This window comes from Neocloeon triangulifer, unplaced genomic scaffold (genome assembly GCF_031216515.1).
Source record: "Neocloeon triangulifer isolate White Clay Creek 2 clone unplaced genomic scaffold, ASM3121651v1 ptg000003l, whole genome shotgun sequence".
In the NCBI taxonomy this organism is placed as follows: Eukaryota; Metazoa; Arthropoda; class Insecta; order Ephemeroptera; family Baetidae; genus Neocloeon; species Neocloeon triangulifer.
In genome coordinates this window covers 6,490,214-6,512,848 of record NW_026775546.1, presented here as the reverse complement: position 1 = coordinate 6,512,848, position 22,635 = coordinate 6,490,214, and the positions used below count along the sequence as shown (strand labels likewise).

At 35.1% G+C, this 22,635-nt stretch overlaps 1 protein-coding gene across 1 annotated transcript; it reads left to right on the top strand.

Annotated features, from left to right (window-relative positions):
• LOC132193175 (neuropeptide F receptor) lies at positions 1-22,466 on the top strand. The gene is made up of 6 exons (XM_059613636.1): positions 1-965; positions 3,196-3,380; positions 15,706-16,178; positions 17,357-17,921; positions 19,429-19,883; positions 21,966-22,466. The coding sequence occupies exons 3-5, from the start codon at positions 15,706-15,708 to the stop codon at positions 19,852-19,854; spliced, it is 1,464 nt and encodes a 487-aa protein (XP_059469619.1). The 5' UTR covers positions 1-965; positions 3,196-3,380; the 3' UTR covers positions 19,855-19,883; positions 21,966-22,466.
• Positions 22,467-22,635: the final 169 nt, after the last annotated feature.

The window sequence follows — 22,635 nt, the reverse complement described above, 5'->3', positions numbered from 1 at the left end:
CTAATCACAGGTGCAAGTTTTTCTGATAGGCTGAATTAAATTTGGTGTCTGTTTTCCATGTTCACGTTATTTCCTCCTGGCATTGGATTTTAGAGAGAAATTTTCTGAATAGTTAAATGTTAATCTGTTTTTCAAAAACGCAATAATAATGATCCCGAGTGCAAATATTGAGGAAGATATAGAGATTTTAATTCTCATTGGAAGTAAACTAGATAATATTCTAAAATTATCTAATTGGCCGGTAGCGTAGATTTGCGTTGTATAGGTAATATATGTCAGAATAACTTTTCTAATTAATATTATACCCGCGAGATTTGCATCCAGGTCAGGTTACACTTACAAATAATTGCTACTTTGAAATTTGAAATCTAATATCGAATAATTTTTCACGTTATGGGGGACTTTTGTTGATGTTGTATTGCAGGTTGCATTTTATTAAATTATTAGCCAGGAATATGAAGTTATTTTTGTTTTAAAGTTTTTCAAAATTTTAATCAAATATATTGGCAAGTAAAATTTGTTCGTTGTGTATTATATACAATTTAGGCAGTTACATAAGTAAGGTTTTCATTGATTTTGGGTACTCTTGCCTCTTTTTTTAAATAACCGCAATTATCAAATCAAAAAGAGTTGTTAAAAATGAAAAGTTTGAAGCAAAACTGTAATTTTCAAAATGAATGACACAGCATTACTTCTTGTTTTTTAAAAGTTAAAGAAATTCAATTTAAAACCCCAATTCCTTGTCATTTTTCCTAATGATTTTGATAAAAATTGCTAATTTAAAAAAATATTACCTAAAAAATATAAAATTCTCTCCAAAGAAAATTTTACATTCTTTTCAGGCTTCCCTAATTAGAATTTTTAGAGTGCACCTAGAGCGCTCCAAAGCAAGCAGGTCGTGAAAAGTCTCTTTCACCACGCGAATAGGTGTTGACGCTCATAGCGTCTTGGAAACCCTGTTACAGGTAATTGCGTTACCGGCGCGCGTTTTAAGGCGTCCCTTTCGCTCTCGTGTTTGTTTCGCGAGACAAGCAGAGAGAGCAGAGCAGCTTTCGCGCGCATAATTGGCAACTTTGCCCACGCAACAGAACGCTAAGTAAAACGCAAGGACAAGGTGAGCAAAATTCACACGCGAGGAAGAAGAGGGACGCTTTTCTGGGGGAAATTTTTAATTATTAAACTTTTAAATTTAAAAGCAACACTAAAACCAGCAGTCAAGTTTTATCCGGTATATATTAGAAGGCACTTATTTTTCTTTTTAATGAAAGATGTTTCCCTTGGCGGTTTTGTGGAAAAGCTGCTTATGTTCAAAATGAGAAAAATCGGCTCTTGTCAAAAGCAAGCACCAATTTTTTCCTCAAACTGAGCATCATGCAAATTTCATATGCTCAGAACGCCTGTTGCGGGAGTAAAAATTGAATAAAACTAGAACAATTAGTGATCATTTTTTAAACGAAGTAAATAATTCATTTTCTTAATCAAATAAACTTTTCACTTGTTAATAATAAAATGGAATAATTCATAAAATAAAAATGGCATTTTGAGAATCAATAATAAGCAATTGTGAGAATCAAAAGAGAATGCCGCGTGTTGTACACAAAGATAATAAATATAATAATGCAACTCTCTTCTTCTCGCAAGAGGAGGAATTTCAATTTAGACCCAGAGTAAAAATAATGTTCTCCTTTCACGCTGGCACGCATCTGTTGTTTTTCAGACAAGCGAAACAAGAAATTGGGCAGCCGCTTTTTCACGCGAGCAACAGGATTTAATTTTGCTTTGCAACAGCATTCGGCGGGTTGTGGAGAATTGGAAAAAAATTATGGTTTTAGGGAAGCATATAAAAGTAAAACATTAAAAAAAAAATAGAATTGGGAATAAAATCTCTACTATCATTTAATGAGCAATAATAAAAAGGTTCATTTTATTTTAATTACCTTCATTTTCAATAACTTTTTGGACTACACAGAGATTTGTCACCTTTGTCGCCTTAATTCAAAACATAAAAATGTGATTGTTTGCTTCTACTGATTGGCAAAGCAACAAAGAAAAAAGTTTCTTGAAATTTAAAATTAGGTCGGTTTCTGAGTAGAACACGCCATGAAGTCGGTGAGGAATTAATTTTGATATTAATTTTTTTATTTTACAATTTAAAATATAACACCAGCCATTTTTGATATTCGAACAATTCAATCTTAATAATGAATGTCAAAAAAATAATTATATTAGATTTGAAGATTTCTACAGATTTTAGTTTATTAACATTCAAATTATAATTTATATAAAAAAACTTAACTGCAAGCTACAAATAATCAATAGTTAATTAAAGCAACTCAAAAGCGAAAGCAAACGAGCTTATTGAAAATTAACTTCTCTTGTAATTATTGAAACGTCGGTTGCGCACCTAAAACCTAAAGATAACATGGCTGTGGCGCAATAGAAACTGTTGAGGGAATTTCAGCAGTATTATATTTGCTCTCAACGTTCTCAAACTCGCGTGGCTTCTAATTAGGAGTCGAATTTCCAGCCACGTTCTTCCCAAAACGAATACGCGATCCGCGCCGTCTTCGTCGTTTTCAAGTTGTTATTAAGACCAGACAACGTATAAGAGCAGACAGAGAATCAACTCACGTACACAAAACAACAAAAGAAAAGCAACAGCAGAATCTTCTTACGTTTCAAGCCGAGTGCCGAGTTTGCCCATTTTTGCAGACAACGCCAGTTGCTCTAATGAAAGAAGATAAAAAAAATCCAAACATCAATTTTTCGCAGAATTTGGTGACATTTGGGAAAATTGGCATTGACGTGGTAAATAATGATGCTTTTAAGTTTGTGAAGGAGAAATCCTACCGGGAATTGTTAAAAGGAAAAAATTTATTAAAAAAAGAAATCCGAATTTTAAGTGCAACTTTGAGAAAAATTAAGTTTCTTAAAATTTATTAAACAAATCATGTTTACGACACTATGATAAATGAAGTCCTTAACCTATACACAAGTTTTAAAAAAGTAAATTGATTTTTTTTTCTTTCATCTCAATTTGGGCTTCGATCGTGCCATACAAATTTCATGATCGCAGAAGTAATGTCCTAATGGGATTTCCTTTCTTGTACCATTAAGGTGGGAGCGGAAGACGCATCCGACTCGGATTGATTTGATCAAATCTCTGGGCAATAAATTTCCTTCCCATTTGTGCAGGCGCTGACTGCTCGCGGCTTTCCTCTTCGCGTGGCTGCCTGTTGCGCGCATGTGCCCCTGCCGAGGGTCTCTCGCAGCCGAGCGACCCTCCGTCCGCGTATTCCACCCTCGACAAGGATCCACATCGGTCGGTCGGCCAACAACCGTCTTCACTGTCGTGGCACTCGGAGCAGCAATAAGTCCAGGTGGGTGCAAAAAGATCGGAACAAACACTTGTTGAGCAGCCACACGGCTCACTCATCTCACAGATGTGCCAAAAAATTGCATGTCGTGCGCGTTTTTATAGTTCGAAGGCGTCAGCGTTTGCTTAAATATTTTCACCCTAAAAATTTAACAGAACTGTCCTAAAAATATTTAATTTCTTTTATTCATTCCGATTCATTCATTAGCTACGTTTAGGACATTTAATCACCTTGTATTTACTCGGATCAATTCTAATTTTGATATTAAATTGAATTGCTCTAATTGAACAATTGATTAAATTCAAAAATTTATTCTTAAAACGTAAAACTTGTACCTTTTTTACTGTTTTCTTTAGCTCTATAGCAATTAAAGAAAAAGGTGTCAAACAAGTATGGCACATTTTAATGTTAGATTTCAGCAAATATGCTTTCCTAGGTTCAATACAGAAAACGTTAGATATGCAGAACCGTTCTACTCAGTTTTAGTGATCGAAGAATCTGAAGGAATTGCTAGAAGATATTATATTTCTATCAATGATTTTCTGCAGTTGAGCTTTAGCTGTGGATCGAATATTTATTATCTAGTCTTACCTGTTTGATCTTTTTCAAAACGGAGTCTGATAAAATATTTTATAAAATTTCAGTCTCTTTTATAAGATTATGACTGCATTGTTTCATGGTTCTTATAAGTCCTGAACTTCAATAATATGTTTAATTAAGTTTAAGTTCATCACAAAATACATATAATTAGCTTTTAACGATTTCTCTACATGACTTTTGACTTTCGAGCTCAATGCTTCTCGGCTCAGAAATATTTATAATTCCCTGATGCTGAATTATAGTAAAAAGCAATGGATTAACAATTCCCAGATTCATAATTATTATTTCCACTTATCTGTTTACAATCTCGATTCTTGAAATTTCATTATTAAATTTCAAGTTCACCTACCCAAATGAGAATAATTTTCCAATAATTAATTTCGGGAAATTCTCAATAATTTTGGTTGGCCTGACTTCCAGGAAAATTAATTTTTCAATTTTCCGCATGAAATAATTGGATTTACTGAAATATTCTTGACACACAATTTTTCACACCTACACACCTCATAAGTGTCTCTTGACAAATCCTGCAGACGTCGGCATGAAATTTCATCAGGCCGGAAATACTGATGAAAGTTTTTGATATATTTCTTTAAGAAAATTATAAGCTCCGCATTTTTTTTTAAAACTTTCTTCTTATGAGGAAGGAACAAAAATAATGATAATTCTATGTAACTTCATGAATAAAATCAAGGTACGCGACTCTCTTCTTTACGGAAGAGAAAAAAATTAAACACATTTCATGGAAAATCACGTACTTTAAATTACCACAGGTCAAATTAGTTTCACGGGTCTGAATAGTATAAACAATTGAAATAAAAAATTATTTTGTTCTTGATTATTTATGTATTCTTGGCATTTGAAGTCCATGCTTTATTTGCACACAAAGCGCAATCTCTTCTCGCATTGATTAAAAATATAATTTTTCCTGCAAAAAAACCCCAAAAAACTTGAGATAGGCAAAAGAGAATTATTTTAAAATCCCACGCACGTCGCACTACTTCTTGTAGCTATTTTCATCGCACCAATTCAAAGGAGCAGTTTTTCGGCAAATTTAATTTGTTTTCTTGAGTTCAATCGCTGCGATATCAACAACCATCATCCACCCACTCGGAAGGGTATCAAATAAAGACCCTGTGAGGACTTTCCTCGTAAGTTCACAGAACACCACGAATTGGCCTCAAATAGCGTCTCTCCGACTCTCACCATTTTACAATAACGTAAAGGGAATGGAGGAAATATTTTCTTAAAAAGATCCCTTTCATTCGTGTTCAATACATGCGAGCTCTATAAATGTTCATTGTTGGAAGGGGCGAATATTTTCGACAATAAGGAAATGATAAAAGGAAGCCCACATTAAACGACTCAACCTTTCGGGAAAAGAGGCTGGTCCGCTAATGGTGAATACTGGATTTCTTTTTGCAGTTTTCTTTCCTTCAAAAAGCCAAACATTTCCTTTGAAAATCGATAGATCCCAGATTGATAAAATTTTTAATTACTTTTTGGAATTTTTTTATTTTTTATAAATTTCAGATATTGGGACTTAATGTTAGAAACTTAACACTAATTTAAAATCAAGTTAATATTTCTTTTCAACAGTGCTTTTTGTTTATATACCTATCACAATTCATGTTTAAATTAAAAAAGATTTTGTTCGAAAACTGAATTTAAATCACGAAAATTACATTTATTACGTGAAAATAAAGCCTAGTTCTGATTGTTCTGAAATTGAAAAAATGCATCTTTGTTTCAACGGTCGAAAAGGTTTTGGTGGGTGGTTTTTCTACAAAAAACCAAATATTTGATTTTAGTTGTAGAAAGCAAAGCATATCTCAGTCGAGCCGCGAGTTTCAAAACTTTACACAGAACCCTCTTGAGGTCAGCGCACGGTCTGGTTGGTTCGCAGGTGGTGTCGCACAATCAGCCGTTTCCCGGGTGTACGGCCGGCCGTTCCGCAGGTAACTTTGCAAAGTGGAAAATGACAAGAGGGAATGGCTGCAAAAGAGCTCGGACTTGGGCTTTTAGCGAAAAATGCTCCTCTCTGCTGACGCTTCTGGGAAATGACTCTCTTTTGGCGAGAGTCAACAGATGGGAATCAGTTTGGCCGCTGCAGTCACTCGAATTCGCACAAAAATATAAATGGTTTTTCGCATTGGGTTTTTTCTGCGCCACGGGAAATGAGACGACGTCTGACAAAAAAAAAAATAGACACATGCTTGGATGTATGGTGAAATTTTCTTTCATTTTTGCCAAAGGGACATTTCATCAAAATGAGAAACCTGTTACACACACATCGTTCCTTACCGCTGCGTTGCCTTTTATATTGAAGGAAAAATTTGAAATTTAGTTGAATATTGTCAATATTGCCATTTGCCATCTTTCTGAACTATTTTTTTTTTTTAAAGAAAAACTTTATCCGGAACGTTCCAAAAACTCAATATAAATATCAAGCTGCCTCTTGATTTTTTTTTTAAATTAATTAATTTATCAGTTCTATTTTCGCTAAAATTGAGAGATAAAGAATGAATCAGAAAATTCCCAGGGTTTTTTTTTAATCTAGAAAAGTTTTTATCTTCCATATGATCCAAAATTCTTATAATTTTAAATTTAAACTATGTTGCTTATAGGTATACAATAATGATAATCAAATTCTATCAGGATTTTCTTAAGCAGGCAAAACTAATAAAAAGAGATAAAAACGAGCCAAACAAGATTCTAGTTGGAATTTGAAACGTGTCTCGTTCTCACAAGTAGCTTAGAAAATTCAGATTTGAGACCTACTTGTTGGGCTGCCGTGACGTGAACAACAGCAAATAGCTGGCACTGCTGGCAGAACTAAAACGAGAAAACCCAATCTACTTTGAACGAGCCCCTGCAGATTTTGATAGGCTGCATGGCAGTCACGGTCCGAGGATTGCTATTCTATAAAACTGGGGCTACGGTTAGCGAAATAAAGAACACTGGCCAACATTTAAAGTAGACCTATCCAGGCGTACCATATATATAAATCTTATTTGCATTAGGGCCAAAATGCATAATGAAGTTAAAAAATGTACCAACATTAGCGTCATTTATAATAAATCATTTCATACTTTTTTTTAGGATATCACAAAGTAAATACGCTCCAAACTCTGCCATCCCCAAAATTTTCATCTCTATGTTTGTTTGTGTTTTATTCCGACTTTTTCTCCCCTATAAATCTTTTTTTAGATTTTTTTTTTTTAAAGAGGGCAATTTCAGACCTTAAATTTTTTATTTCTCCAAAACTTATTAAAAAAATTTGAATTTATACAAAAATTGTGCGTTTAAATTTAACATTTTCTCTTGAAATATTCAGAGGGAATTTGGAACTCATTAAAATTATTACAACATAGAAAACTCTTGAAACGGCACAATTGTATATTTCATTTTGATCAAATGTCACACAGCCATCGCCATCGCGTTGCAAATCACAATTGGGATTAAATGTCACGCGCATTTTACCGCAAAGACTGATGGCGATGATGCATAGCCCCTCTCACCATTAATTGTCGCAATAAACAACAGGGCGTGGAGACTGCGAGATATTGCAACTCGTTTGTGCATGGTAATGATGGTTCATCGAGGACAAGGCCGCGCTGCGAATGAATTAAACGCAACTTAGACATGCAAAAGCGCAGCGGGGGCAAATCAATTTGGTGCACTCTCGGTGGAGAAGATAATCTCCGTCGACGGCGCATCAAGAAATAAAGTGAAAGGGGATGAACAACACAATTTCGCCATTGTTCCGCTTTATCCGTGGCAAAGAAGAAGAAGAAAAACACTCAAGTCCTTTAATAATGACAGAGACGAGCCTCTCCTTCAAGAGCACGGACGCAGCATGATTGCGGGAAAGAAATTATACACGGGTGGGAAAAATAAAAAAATCATACTATACATATAAATTTTTTTATCGCTGCAAAAATTCATATTCTTTTAGCTCAGAGAAAAACAAAGAAGAACCAAAATAATTATTTAGGAAAAATTATATATTGAAAAAATCAATGGTTTAGGATAATTTGGCGTGGATTTCAGTCCGTAGAGGAAAGATTGTAATTTTAAAATAATAAAAAGGATCTGGAGCGCAGCGCCATAAATTATTTTAAGCTTGGTAAAGAACGTAAAAAAGAGCAAAATTATTTTTCGTTTTTACTTCCATTGTTGCAAAACGTGTTTTTATGTACTTTTGCCACAGATTCACAGAGCCCCAACCTAAACAGCTAAAATTGTTGCTTGTTTTCACAGTGCCGTGTTTTCCAGTCTGGCAACGATTTTTATATTGTTGATTTTTCCTCTCCGTCGGCGCGGATGATCTGTTTGTTTTGAGTCGCAACGTTCGCTCGTATAACGTAAACTGCATGGCAAAGCTGTAATTAAGTTCGACGTGAATAATTCACGGAACGCGCAAACCACGCACCCTTTCGTGGACGATTGTGATGCGTTGTTATGGCAAACTGTTTGCAGAGTGGACCGTTTTTGCGGTCTAGAACCGAACTTTTTGTTTTTAACCGCATGATTTAATTAATGGCCCTAATGTATATTGATTTTGCATGTGCTGTACAAATTTGGCTTTGCTCTTTTTAAAATATTCAAAATAAAACTGAAAATGTGTTATGAGCAAATTTAAATGATTTTATGATAGCTGAAAAAACACAATAAACATTAATATCTTATACAAATCCCAAAAATTTCAAAAAATATATATTATGTATTATAAGTTGTATATATTTCTAACTTTTGCATTAAAATAAAAATTTTCTGGTTTTTAAGTTAAAATTATTTGAAACTATAGTTTTTGCATTTTTTAGAAATTTTAAATATTGTCCATTGCAGACTGCAAACATGTAATATTTCAATAATTAAAATTTGATTTTTTTTGTTCAACGAAAACTAACAAAAAAGTATTTTTGACAATTTCCAGACAGAACTTTCCTATCAAAATCATAACTTATTTAACTAATTAATAGAAATTAATGCATATCAAATCTTTACACATGAATTGTATTTATTATCGCCGTAACTTTGTGTCAAATTTTGCAATTTTCTTACTTTCTTAATAGAGGCACTTTTTAATTTGTAATTAAAATTAAGTACGTAGGAAAAGCATTCGGAATGGAATATGCGGGAAATATGAGCTTGTACACATTATACCTGAAAGGTTTCACCTCACAAGTTCGTTTTGCATACAATTTGAACCTTGGTGGATGTAACTCGATCTTCTCGCAAAAAGGACTTTTGAAATCGGAAACACACGTCGTCAGCCGAAAATATAAAGGTGTACCATTGCTTTTTGGTTTTGCCGAAGCACGAGCCCTGCTGTTTAGCACTTTTCTCTTTTTGACCAACCACTCTTGCACATGAATAATAAATTGAAATAAAAAGGCCGCTCCCGATGGGTAGCGAGTGCGTTTTCCAACGTACACATTTCACTTACCCGTGGGAGGGAGGCGAGTACCTTCATCACAGAAGGCCAAACAAGAGTGATGAGATTTTAAAGATTTTTTTTTTTTTTTTTTCAAATTTTCGTCCACCAGGGATTGTGTTTTGATGCGACTTGTTTGATCCGATTACACTCTCGGTGGTCCAGGCTGAGTGACTTTAACATAGGTGGGTTGATTTATTGCGTGTGACAGCCATTAGAGTTCCGAATAGGGTTCCCATAGTGAGAGTTTGCAATTAGGCTGCAAGTTTCGCACCACGAACAAGAACATTCATTAGAGAACCGGGCGGCTAATGGAAAGTATCACCGACCGTGAATGTTCGGCGTGTTTGATGGCTTTTTGAGACTGAATTATTCACGAATGGTTTTCTCTATCAAAGGGAAAGTAAAGCCTTTCATAAAAGGTGACTATTGGTTTTTGAAATCAATTACTTAATAGCTTTCAATGGAAAAAACCTTTTCAAAGTAATATTTTCTCTCTGTTTGTGCAGTAATGGAAAAAAAATAAACTTTCAGCGTTAATTTTCGAAATGCATTAACACGCTTTGAAAGTTACAAGAAAAACAAAAATTCTATTCCTAGAGTATATTTTAATAATGAACTAGCTAAGTTATATTTTGTGAAACAATCATGTGAAAAATTAGTAAAATTAAATATAATTTTAATACTACATAGATAAGTTCCAAAAATGAAATTAATTGCATGTAGGAATTGAAAAAAATTGTTTATAAAAGTTTAATTTCAAATTATGGCTCGTTAATTTAATATAACAGTTTAAAAAAATTTATCTGGCTATCAAGAGATCAATGATCTGCAAAAATGATTGCCAAAATTTTACAAAAATTGTGCGCATAATTCCAAAAATTAGCCTTCTTTCTATTAAGGTTTATTTATTATTTTAGTCCACTAGGATTTTTTTTTCTTTAAAATTTACATTGCTAGTGCATCTTTGAGTTTTCTTTTGCAAAATTTACATTTTTCACGTTTTGCGAGTTATCTGCGTGCGTTCCCCAACTTTTTTGCCCTATTAACAAACTACTTTACGAGCGCGCCAACAGAGATCTTTTTTACAGCATCCCTATAGCAACGTAGAATTGGCACAACACACACTTCATTCTTCTTCTTTATATATTGATTCGGTCGCGAGTGGGTCGTTCATTTTCATTGCGCCGCGCTGTCGTCGCAGCCAGCGAATTAGCCGCAAAACGCATTAGGGTATAGAATTACTGCAGCCGCAGAAAGAGCGAGATTAATTGAATTCGCCGCCAGCAAATATTTGACTGCCTCCCTCGGAACGACTCCCGCGTATAAGTGATGAATCCGGCTAACTTTCCGTCCTAGTGAATTCTTGAATCAGGTAGAAAGCTTTCGGATCTCAAGATTAATCTAATTTAAAAGTTTTTCCCAACGATTAAGGGATTGCGCGGAGAGATTGGAAAAGTTTTTGCTCGACCGGAAAAAGGTAAAGGGATAAATATATTGACAAAATTATAAAAAAAAACATTCCCTTTCTATGTTAAAAATCTTATACATTTTAGTTTCTTGTTGTCGGTAAAAAGTAATTTTCTTTGCGGAATTGTGAGTGAAAGAATCAGGAAAATGCAATTACAAGATTGTAAGTTGGTGAAATGAAAGTTTTGCCTGTGGTAAACAAAAGAGAATGACTGTACAATCAACCTTTGTAAACACTTAATTAAAACTAAAAGAGACGTCGCTTACCTTTGTCGCTTTGACCGAAACTCCAAAGTTGGAAGAATTAAAAGCGGAGTTCTTTGTGTGCCTTTGGCTGCTTTATCTGAATTCACAGAGAGGTTCTTTATGCAAAAGACAAGATAATAATTAAATTTGAAAGGGAAAGTATATGAAGAATGGTAAGAAATAAAATTTTAAATTAAATATAAATACATATTTATATTTATTCAGTACCGAGAATATTTGAAAAGTTATATCTAGAAACAAATCCATATTTACATCTACAAAAATTCCAAAAAGTTAAGCTTTTGCCCTTTTGGTGACATTTATTTTGCCAATGGAAAGGATAAAATCTGACAATGATTTTTAAATTATTTTATGTGATAAGGATCTTTAGAAGTTTAGAGATTAATAGTATCTGATAATTCCGAAAGAACAAGTGAAACGGTCCCTCTGTGCTCCTCCGTCTGGAAAAACACGACACGTTCCTTATTTACGGATTTAATTTCGAACGTGACTTCCGAGTCCAGACTCCCATCAGAGGGAGAAAAAGCCGAGCGTGCGCGACGGTCCCGTCGTGTTTGCCATCAAGGGTGTTTTTATTTTTTTCCGGGTAGGAGATGTCACACCCCTGAGGGTGCTTTATAAATTGCCGGTCAACCTGCCAATAACAGTGGCCAGACGGTGGGACGTGCCAAGTACCACTCCAATTAACGTTGAGCTGTGCATTCATGTGAGAGTGTGGTGAAATATCGTAGAATTTCCCAAATTCTGCCCTCCAGGCCGGTCGAAGCGGAGGTTTCGTCTGAGTAAACAACTATCGATTTTTAGGAAATTTTTTAACTGGCTTTTCATTCAGGACATTTTGCAAACTGTTCAGGTGGAGGCAGCTTTAATTTGTATGGAGTCGGGCAACAAAATTGAAAGAGGCGAGAAAAGGCGCGAGTGAAGTGCCATTGTATCCGTCCAATTAGTGAGTAATCAGCATCCGCCGCTCCCCAATGTAAACAAAGTTTTGATTAGCACCAATTAGCGCAATACATGAAGATGCCAAATTTTGAAAGTCGCATGAGTCGCAGTCTAAAGGGAAAACAATATTTAATTAGCTTCTCCTGTTTCAAAGTTCAATTGTTATAAAACTTGCAGTGTCATATAATATTAAAATTTGTAATCAACAAGATTCAATAATTAAAGTGAGCAGATGTAAATTTTATTTGAAGTATAAACTTTAAAACAATGTTCAATTTTTTATACTTTATCAAAACAAATCTCTATATATATATTTAAATGATTTAAATAATTATATAATTATAGTGATCTCCATTTAACGGCGATGGTATAAGTATTTTACGCGGCGTGTCTTCCAAAAGTTTTTAATCATCTGAAAAATTATGCAGAAATGCTCAGCAATAACTATTTAATTAATTTTGCAGGTTCTAAAAATGTGATCTCACGGTAAATAATTTTCAATCCACAGGGAGTAGAGTTCAATATTCCAAAATAAAATTTGTTTGCCAGATAAATTTTAACCGAAAAAAAATATGCGTGAAACCTCATTTTCACGACCAAACTTAATTTATTCGCAATCACCTGCCACCACCAAAGTTGTTTTTTTCATTATGCCTGGCGGTGAAAAATCCAAACCGAACGTTTCGTTGATTGAAGCGAACAGTGGAAAGAGAGCCAGCGAGCACTCGGGAGAGCAACATCCATCAGCCAGAATAATTCCCGCCGGCCACCATTACCTCCGCATGTACTACATAGACCGACACAAATACGCCTCGCCATTTACCGTGCGTCGTTCGAGCGCTCGATGTTTGTTTCTGCTCGCGGATCGCCAATCACAGAGCCGAGCAGTAGAAATAATTGGAGTTTCGCCGTTTACGCTCGAGAAACGATGGTTGGTTTGCGACTGCCCGTCGTCCGTGTCCTTTGATGTGTGCGAAATCTAACCGCATATTGCAGTCGCTTTTGGTCAGACTCAAACGGCCTTCCTGTCATAATAAACTAAAGGTGCCATTTCAAATCTGCCTTCGCGAGATTTGATGTTTAGAAACGTCAACATCCCAATTTCACGAACCTTTGCGTCAAAATATTATTGAGAGAGAAATATAAAGATGATACACAGGTCTCCGTATAAAAGGAAAGCTCAAAATTTTTAACGGTGACATAGATAGTATGCTCATTTTTACATGTTTACAAGTAAATATTAAATATTTTATGTGATTTTTTTTTTAAATTAAGCAGACTAACTTGAAAGGACAACATAATTATTATACCCTGAACCCTGAGAATAAGCCTGATTTGTACTTTCACGAGAGGTAATTAACTAATTAGAGGAGTTTATTTTATTTAGGAATTATTAGGAATGAAGTCATTTAAAATTTGCAACTAAACCTGATTCATGTACTAAAAAAAAAAAAATTATTTAACTTTAAATATCTAAAATGCGTGAAAGAGGGTGATTGCTAATTTTCAATTAAATTCATGTTTAAAGGCATTGGAAATAATAATCAATATTTATTGATTTATTACTTAAAATTTCATAATTTGGACTTACTTACTCTTTCTTAACTTGGATTTCTTCTGCTTAATACATCTCTTTTAAAGTATAAACATGGAATCTTGCAGCCAATACTTGCTTTTATTACCGTCCAGCAGCAGCTGAATTATACAACTTGAATTTCCTCAGAAAATGTCTGGACGTGATGATGCGGATTATGATCGGTTGAGTGATGCAAACCACTGACTCAGCACCATCAAAATTGCCCACTCATTTTCTCTTACGTTTCGCGTTCCCATTTTCCAATTCTAATTTTTTCAAGCGGTATATTTTACAGCTGCAGATGCTGCTTGGTATAAATACTCAGTTGTGTGAGTTTCAGTCAAATTTTAAGCTACCTTAACCTTGGAGATTTTTAATTTATTTCTGTTCATTTTTTATGTACACGATTGAGAGTGCTAAATTTTAATAAAAATCTTCAGTTGAACCTTCAAAGTGAACAAGGTGTGCCTAACGAATTAATGCTTTTCAGTATTCAGTAATTTATAGTCAGCTTTGCATGTTAAGTATTGCTCACATCAATTTAGCGCAATCAAATATATGTTAGAGCTTTTAGTACCGTTGGCGAAAAACTTTTGATGTTCATTTTGAAATTTTCTCAACTGAATGAACACTGCGTCCGCCACTTTCTCTCTCTCAAAAGGTTGAATTCAATTGCAAAATATAAAATATTCATAATTCCGCTCTGAAAAGTTATGAAAAAGCGAATAATTTATCCATTGTAGCCAGCAGCAGCAGACAAACTTGGAACTAAATTGCAATGGAAGAGAACTTACAAGCGTGAAAAAGAAAAGAACAGACGAAAAATTTGTAAATCATTTTGCTCTCTCGCAACAAGACTTCAAACGATTCTCTGAAACTTGATATTACATCTGGATATAAAAACACTTCAATGTGAAATAAAAAATTCTGTCTGTAAATTGATATTCAAAGTATAGTGAGGTGTTGCAAGGTGAGGAGCGCCCGCATGAGCACCCCCATTTCGGGAGGAACTCTCGTCTCTCTGCCATGTGGATATTCTTTGAGCATACACGCGACACTGACAGTGTCACATATGCGTGTGTGTTTGAAGCTCATCGGCTGCTTGAGCTGACGGCTGCACTTTTCTCTCCACACTCGTGGCGAGCCCAATCGATTTCCGACAAGATTGATATACAAAAAGCTGTCACCGGGAAGCAGACACTTTTCCATCCCTGTGCGTTTTGATTGACAAACAGACCGACTTTTTTTGCATCACAGATGCCTCTCAAAGGGAAATTTGCTTCGCCGTACAAATTTTATCTATCAAAAAAGAAAGGGTATCATTTTCGCGTCAACACAAAATTGAAATTGGCCATTAGAGATGCAAAAGGAAATCTACATAAAAGCAAACGAGTCTTGAATAAGCAGCTGTGTTCAAGTTAGTTTAATCTAATTTTCAAACATTTATCTCAATCTTTCTGAAGAGTAACAAAAAAATTAATGTTCTTGTGCTCTTTCTGTATATGTCTGCTCCAGGAAACTTGGGAAATTTATTTTCGCAGAAGGAGATATTGTTTATTCAATGAAATAAATCAATATTCTTCCTCTAAATTTTGATCTATTTTTGTGCGACAATATTTATTTTCATTTACAAGTTATAAAATTTATTAAAATAAGAAGTATAAGAACTCTTTCCTTTTTCATAGTGAATTAAATGTAATCGATAAAATAGATATGTAAAATTAAAATAATGGGATTTTTAATGTACAAATGTTGGAATTTATAGAAATTATTTCCATGTATTTAGGAAAAAAATGCTTTAGAATTTCATCCACATTTTGTAAGAATTCCGGCAAAAATAGGAATTAAATTTTAAAATTTATAGTATTTAGATACAAGTTCAAACAAATCTTACTCAATTTAAAATTTAAATATTTATTTGAATTTTACAATTTAGAGACTGAACAAAAATACACAAACATTAAAAGCATAAAATTTCTACAGTTTCCATGCCTAAATTATTAAAAAGAAAAATTATTATTTAATTTTTGCAGATGGACGACGAAGGTGCAGACATGGCGTTCCGCTATTTTCAGCAACTGAACCTTTCGTACAACTACTCGGACTTTATGCTGTCGTGGTTGCTGAACAACACGCACCAGTTCATTGACCACGACATAATCCTCAAGTACTCGCGCAACCGCAGCCTCGACTCCTCGTGGACCTTCTTCGGCCTTGTGGCCGCCTACTCGCTGCTCATCGTGCTCGGCTCTTGCGGCAACGGCCTCGTCGTGGTCGCCGTCGTCCGCAAGCCGGCCATGCGCACCGCCCGCAACCTCTTCATCGTCAACCTGGCCGTGTCTGATCTGCTGCTGTGTCTCGTCACCATGCCGCTCACCCTGATGGAGGTGCTCACCACCTACTGGCCGCTCGGCACGCACGACCTGCCCTGCAAGATGCTCGGCGCCATGCAGGCCACCAGTATTTTTGTCTCCACCATTTCCATCACGGCCATCGCTCTTGACAGGTAAGGGAAAATTAATGAAATTATTTAAAATCCATGATTTTATTATGTATTATTTGTGTTTTGTTTTTTGAAACTCTTAAAATTGAATTCACAAAGATGATAATATTTTTCACAAATTTTTAGTTAAAAATTGTTTTTGTTAATTCATCACAAAGGCAAATTCTGCCCATAAAATAATACAATTTAATTTAATGGATATGAGAAACAACCTTAAAATAAACGAAAAATAGATTCTTTGAAAAAGAGAAACTGTGGAATGAAATGCCACCCGCAGAGCAAGACTGTTCTGCGGCACAGTTTCCACCACTGCGTAAGGCGTACTTGTCACTGTGTTTGCTAACAAAGAACCATTTCTCCATTCAGGACCTCCTCAAGTTTAGACTAACAATAACTGTCACTTTCAAAAGTTTTTTGGGTTTATTAATAATTTGAAATTTTTTAAGAATGGATAATAAATGAATAATCTCAATTGCTACTGTCAAGCATTCTGTGGTTTCAAGTTTAAATTGATTTAAAATGCAAAAACTGGGTGCGAATTTTTTAATCTCAATCTTAATACTCTTAAAATGAAAGCAAATTTTTTTATTAATAAAAACTCGTTAAATTTAATAAAATATTAAGGGGATGGGGAAATCCAACTCGATAAATTTTTTACTAAAAAAAAAATGCGATTTTGATGTTTTAAACGCATAAATTTTGGTATCATGTAAAGTAACACGAACTGAAAATTGGCTGGTGAAATATCAACTATAGAGAAAAAGCTGACCTCCCGACTTCTACTATTAACTATTTTTCTAAGTTTTTCAAATGGAAAAACTATATTTTATTGAATATATGTTGGAAACTTTCATGGAGTGTTGAAAAATAGGCTTTGTAATCATTTCATATTTTATTATTATCAAAATAGCCGTTTTTTATGAAAGTTACTTTTTCGACAAAAGCAAAGTTCGTTTCCTTCATTCCAAAAATTCTGAAATTGGAACCTTGAAAGTGTTAATTTTAATACAGTGAAGTTTGAAAAAACTCTGGCAACAATCTCAAAATTTTTGACAGACCATTGCGATCATTGCAAGCTTTAATTATTATTTTAATACGCTGATCAAAATATTAATAGTAGTTAAAAAATCTCTAATCTAATAAATTTAAAGAATTGGCAAAACATGAACATTTTGTTTCAGGTACCACGTAATAGTGTACCCGACGCGGCCCGCCCTGCAGGTGGTGGGCGCCGTGGGCTTTCTCTTCGTCATTTGGCTGACGGCCGTGCTTCTGGCCGCGCCCCTCTTCATCTGGCGAACGCTGCAGGTGCACGCGGTCAACCTGGAGGGCATCAGCACGGTGGCGTTCTGCGTGGAGGAATGGCCCGTGCAGCACGGCCGCGCCCTGTACTCGATCTTCTCGCTGGTGGTGCAGTACCTGCTGCCCATCGTGACGGTCAGCGTCGCGTACTCGCGCATCTGCCGGAAGCTGCACCACCGGTACGTGCGCTCGGCCCGCAAGGAGCCCCGACGCAAGGAGGACAAACGCATGCGACGCACCAACGCACTCCTCGTCGCCATTTCGCTCATCTTCTGCGTCAGCTGGCTGCCGCTCAACGTCTACAACGTGCTCGTCGACGTGCACAACCCTTTCACCGACCGCCAGTACATGCTGATCGCCTACGCCATTTGCCACATGATTGGCATGTCGTCGGCCTGCTCCAATCCGCTCCTCTACGGCTGGCTCAACGACAATTTCAGAAAGGTCTGTAAATATTTTAATTTATATACCAAATATGAGAAGGAAAAAGAATTTATTGTTGTATAAAAAAAATAATTAAGTTGATAATGTCTAAAGTTTTCTTTATGTAAAAAAAAGCAAATATTTTCAACTTGGTTCTGTCAATCGGTTTTAACAATAAGCAGATTTTAACGTTATTTGTTAGGTTTTTTTAGTTGCTAGAAGTGATTTTCCGAAATATATATTACAGTGGATAATATTTTGGATTCCCCAACCCTAAATTATAAATATTAAATAGCTTATATTGCTAGTATTGTTTCCAGTATTGTTCCTCCTCTATTCCATAATGTGTGTGGCTGCCGCCCACGCACTATGAGACGAATATAATCAAAAATGAAACAAAACTATGAAAAACGAAAAAATTATTATTTTTTTTTAAATAAGTAGATTTCATTTAGAAGTTTTTGAAAATCACACAATCTTTCCAAATTTCAGAATGTTTCTTTCTAAATTTAAACATTCTATGTTTATTATGGGGTGTCTTAATTTAGGTAATTTAATTAACCAGCTTGAAATTTAATAACTACGTCTCCAATAAAATTCATTTTTATAAATTGCTAGTTTTGTACATGAGGTACCTTATTATTTTTAACACAATAATTATGTACATGCAAGCTTGAACCTTCAATGAGGAAAACGGAGTTTGAAATGGATACGATTTCCGAGAAAGCGGACAAAGGATGAAAATATAATAACAAGTTCTGCAATCCGCTCAGCAGTTTCGTACGTCATATTCCATATATACATAATTTTAAAGGCTGTTGGTTTTTAACATTTGTCATCAAACATTACCTTTTCTGACATTTTAACATATTGAACCGATATTAACGAGCGGAAATCGGAGAAGTTTTATTGCACTCTGCTTCAATCTGGTTTGTTTAGAGACTATAAAGGTATTTGTAAGCACCTTATAAAAAAAACTGGTCCCTTTTAAGTAAGCTTTAAAATTTTTCTGTGCCCTCAGTCATCAAAGGACGACAGATCTAATTATTCAGATTAGTATAATTGTGAAATATTATATTTGATTTATTTTTTTTTTGCTCCAAAAATTAATTTTTTTTACAAGGATCTTTGGGAAAATTCTATTTTAATTGAGACGAAAAAAAATTACTTTTGAAGCATTAAGTGAATTTTGTCTTCTTTGAAAATAGTGCCTTCAGATATTTTGGGACAAAAAAATTAAGTACAATCCTAAAGATTTTGTTTCTATAGAACTTGAAATAAAAATATGACATGATAAAAGTTTTTCGTTGAATTTTGGCTCTAAGAAGACTCAACATAATTTTAACCTTTAAATTCGCTTTAAATTATTTAGATAAAAGAGATTTTTCTACCGTAGTCTACAGATTCTCCCATAGATTCTAAATCAATGCTGCCCTTGAATTGTTATATTTGTGCAGACAATACCTGATGATATGTAAATAATCATTATTGATTCATTGTGCATAAAAGCGTTTAATTTTTTTTACAGGAGTTCAAAGAAATCCTTGCCGTGTTTTGTCCCTGGATTCCGGTCGAGGCTGTTCAGGAGCGCGTCAACTCGATCCGGTCCAGCATGCGCGAGAGCCGGCGGCGGAGACGTGCAGAAAAAGAGGTCATCTCCCAAGGTCGCAGTGGCGTCGCGAGCGGCGACGCCAGGGGCGGCGCCGGCAGCGGCAACAATGGCGTCCGCGAAAGCGATAGCCTGACCGCCGTGGGCCCCAGCATGGAGCCGGTGCTGACCAACGTGGTGGCCGTCAACAGGGACAGCCAGCAGGGCAACAACCTGAGCGTTGACACGCAGGTTGCATACCGCAAGGCGCTCGACACCAGTGTCATGGTGGCCGAGAACATTTCCGGCCTCACTGAGATGACCGTGCTCACCAACACCAGTCCTGCCCTGCAGCACCAGGTGTAGGGCAAGGTCTACGCCCGATAACCTTTTAGGTGAGTTGTTGAAATTTTCCTAGCAATTATTTTTATTTTAAAAAAATCCTTCTCGGTTGGTAATGATTTTTTGTACAATATAAAATTGAGGCCGATCCAAAAACCTTACCTGGCCTGAAAATATTTGAAACAATTGAAGCTTAAAAACAACAGACAAATAAAAATATGCTTCATTGTTGTGATGCGTTTTCCATTGTTGAATTTATTTAATGCGCCTAATTTTAGTTTTCCAAAAGTGCAAAAAAGGGGAGCTTCGTATCGATAATCAAACCAGGCAAATAATTATTCAACGATTGAATTATGCTCGTTATTGAAATCTGAAGTCGAAACTGCTTCTTTGTATGGTTTTAATGGGTCAAAAAAAGACCCTCCGCACGTTATTTTATGCTAATGGTTCAATTGATTAAAATTGATTGGGCGATTTGTGCGAAATTGATCGTGATATATCAACGACTTATTTATTTCATAGGGCCAATTAATAATTAAGTAGCCTGAATGCCGATTTTTTTATTTTATTTTTAGGACAGGCCAAGACAAAGTCTTGTTGGCCTGTGCACAGAGTTTTGTTAAATCTTATTATTTATTAAAATTAATTTCAAAAATTATGAACTTTTTTGTGGTGGTTCTTTTATATAAGTGATTTTTTTAACAACAAAAACTTGCAGCAGGTCAAAACGAAAGCGAACAGACATGTCCGCTTTAAAATTTTTAACGCGAAATGCTTTTATTAATGCGCTTGCTCATGACGTAGAGCTGCAGACATTGAAATCTTATCTATCCTCAAACGGAAAATAAATTTAATCAGGAAAAGCCTGTTTTGATTTGATCATGCCCCTCAAGTGCATAGTTTATTACATTAATTAATGACCCATTTTTTGATACCCCCTGAAGCCTCATATCATATAAAACCAATTATTGCACGAAAATAAAAACTCGTATTATCAAATTTCAGATGATTTACATCATTTGATTTTGATTGAGGCATAGCATATAGTATGATATGTTTTTATTTATTTAAAAAGTAGTTATTTAAAGCATTTAAATTAAGAAATTTAGATGATTTATTTTGCGGCCCACCTTGGTGCAGGGACCTCTCTTGAGACCCCCGTGTTTTAATAAATGGTTTGGCGTTTCTTCCCTTTTTTTTAATTTAATTTTTTCTCGTTTTTTACTTGATTTGTAAAGAAAAACAATAACAAAGTTTTTTCTGTGCACTTTCATTGCAACAGAATCTAGAATGTATTTTAATATTTCTACTTTTCAAATATTTTATTCCTTAAAAAAACTAGAATTGCATTCAACAGTCAAAAATATTTACATATAGCAATGAAATAGAACGCCGTCTCTTTGGCAAATAATGCCCAAAACAAAAGAAAAAAATTTAAATTTGTTAACGTGCAAAATCACAATAACTCGGTTACGATGTCTTGCTGAAAGAAAATTTTAGCAATCTCGATAATGTCAGAGTTTGCTTAATCACATTAAATTGTTTAGAAACTTCAGAGCGCTCTTCCAGTTTAATCCACTCAATATTTACTAACTTGTGTGTAATGAAAGCTAACGCAAGAATTTCCTTGTACTCAGAAATTTCGTCCGCAGTTTATTCAGCGGAGCGCGCTTCTGAATCTTCTGAATTTCAAGATAGACGTGCAAATCTTTGCCCAGACGAGCTAGGCGGGGCTAATTAAAATTAACGAGGCACTCTTATGCGTAAAGAGACTTTGCTTGTCCCAGATCGCGCATTTAATGCAACACAACCATTCGTTCCTATTATGATAATAAGCATGTATAGAGAAGATTCTGATGAATTAAAATCATACCATTGTTGGATTGTTGCTCATTGTAGTCAAAAACTGCTCATTAAAAGGGTTTAATTATTGCAAACAAATTCCAGATTTTCACTTTGCTGTAATTTTCTTCAACTAAGTTTTTGCAGATTGCGAAATTTATAGAAAATTTGTTCCGGCAATTTTTTAGCAGACCTTAAAAAGTCAATTTTGACAGATACCATAGAGTGTTTATAATTTTCGTATAAAATTTTATCATTTTGTAATAATTTTTAATTTTGCATTCCTTTTCCAGATATAGTGTGACCAACTTGAACATATGTGAGAGCTCAAATCATCCTTCTGCGTCGTTTTAAGTAAAATAAATATATCACTGTGCCCCGCCGCTTGCCCCCAATTGTTATCGGTGTTCACGAAGCCGAAATTCTCGAGGCGCCACCCGCCAGCATCTGAGCCCCAGCGTGTTGATTTCGATTCGTCTTTCCTTTCCCGCCATGCGCCGGCGGGTAAGAGCAAAGAAGGGTGGTGTTCCGCGAATTTGATCTCCCTTCGCCAATGCGTGTGTCCCAAACGAGCTGTGTTTTATGACTTTTATGCAAGAAAAAGACTGAACTAACAGTTATGGAAGAAAAAGACAGGCTGAGAAGATAAAAACTGCGTCAATATTTGTAGTAATAAAATGTTTCCGGGTATTTGTGAAAACCTCGATTACATAGTTGGTTTAGTTAGTCTCATCGTTGTTGTGTTTATTGTTCTACAGTTTACAATAAAGTTTTGAGATAATACATCTTTGGTGTTGCACAAGTAATTGTTTTCATTGATCCACTACACTAAGCAATTTCAAGATTACTCTAAAATATCCAGATTGACGAATTTCTTTTCACACTTAAATGAATGCAAGTTCTTATTGTTACAAGTAAAAATCTAGGCATTTGAATAAGAGTCATATTTTAGAAAGTAATGCT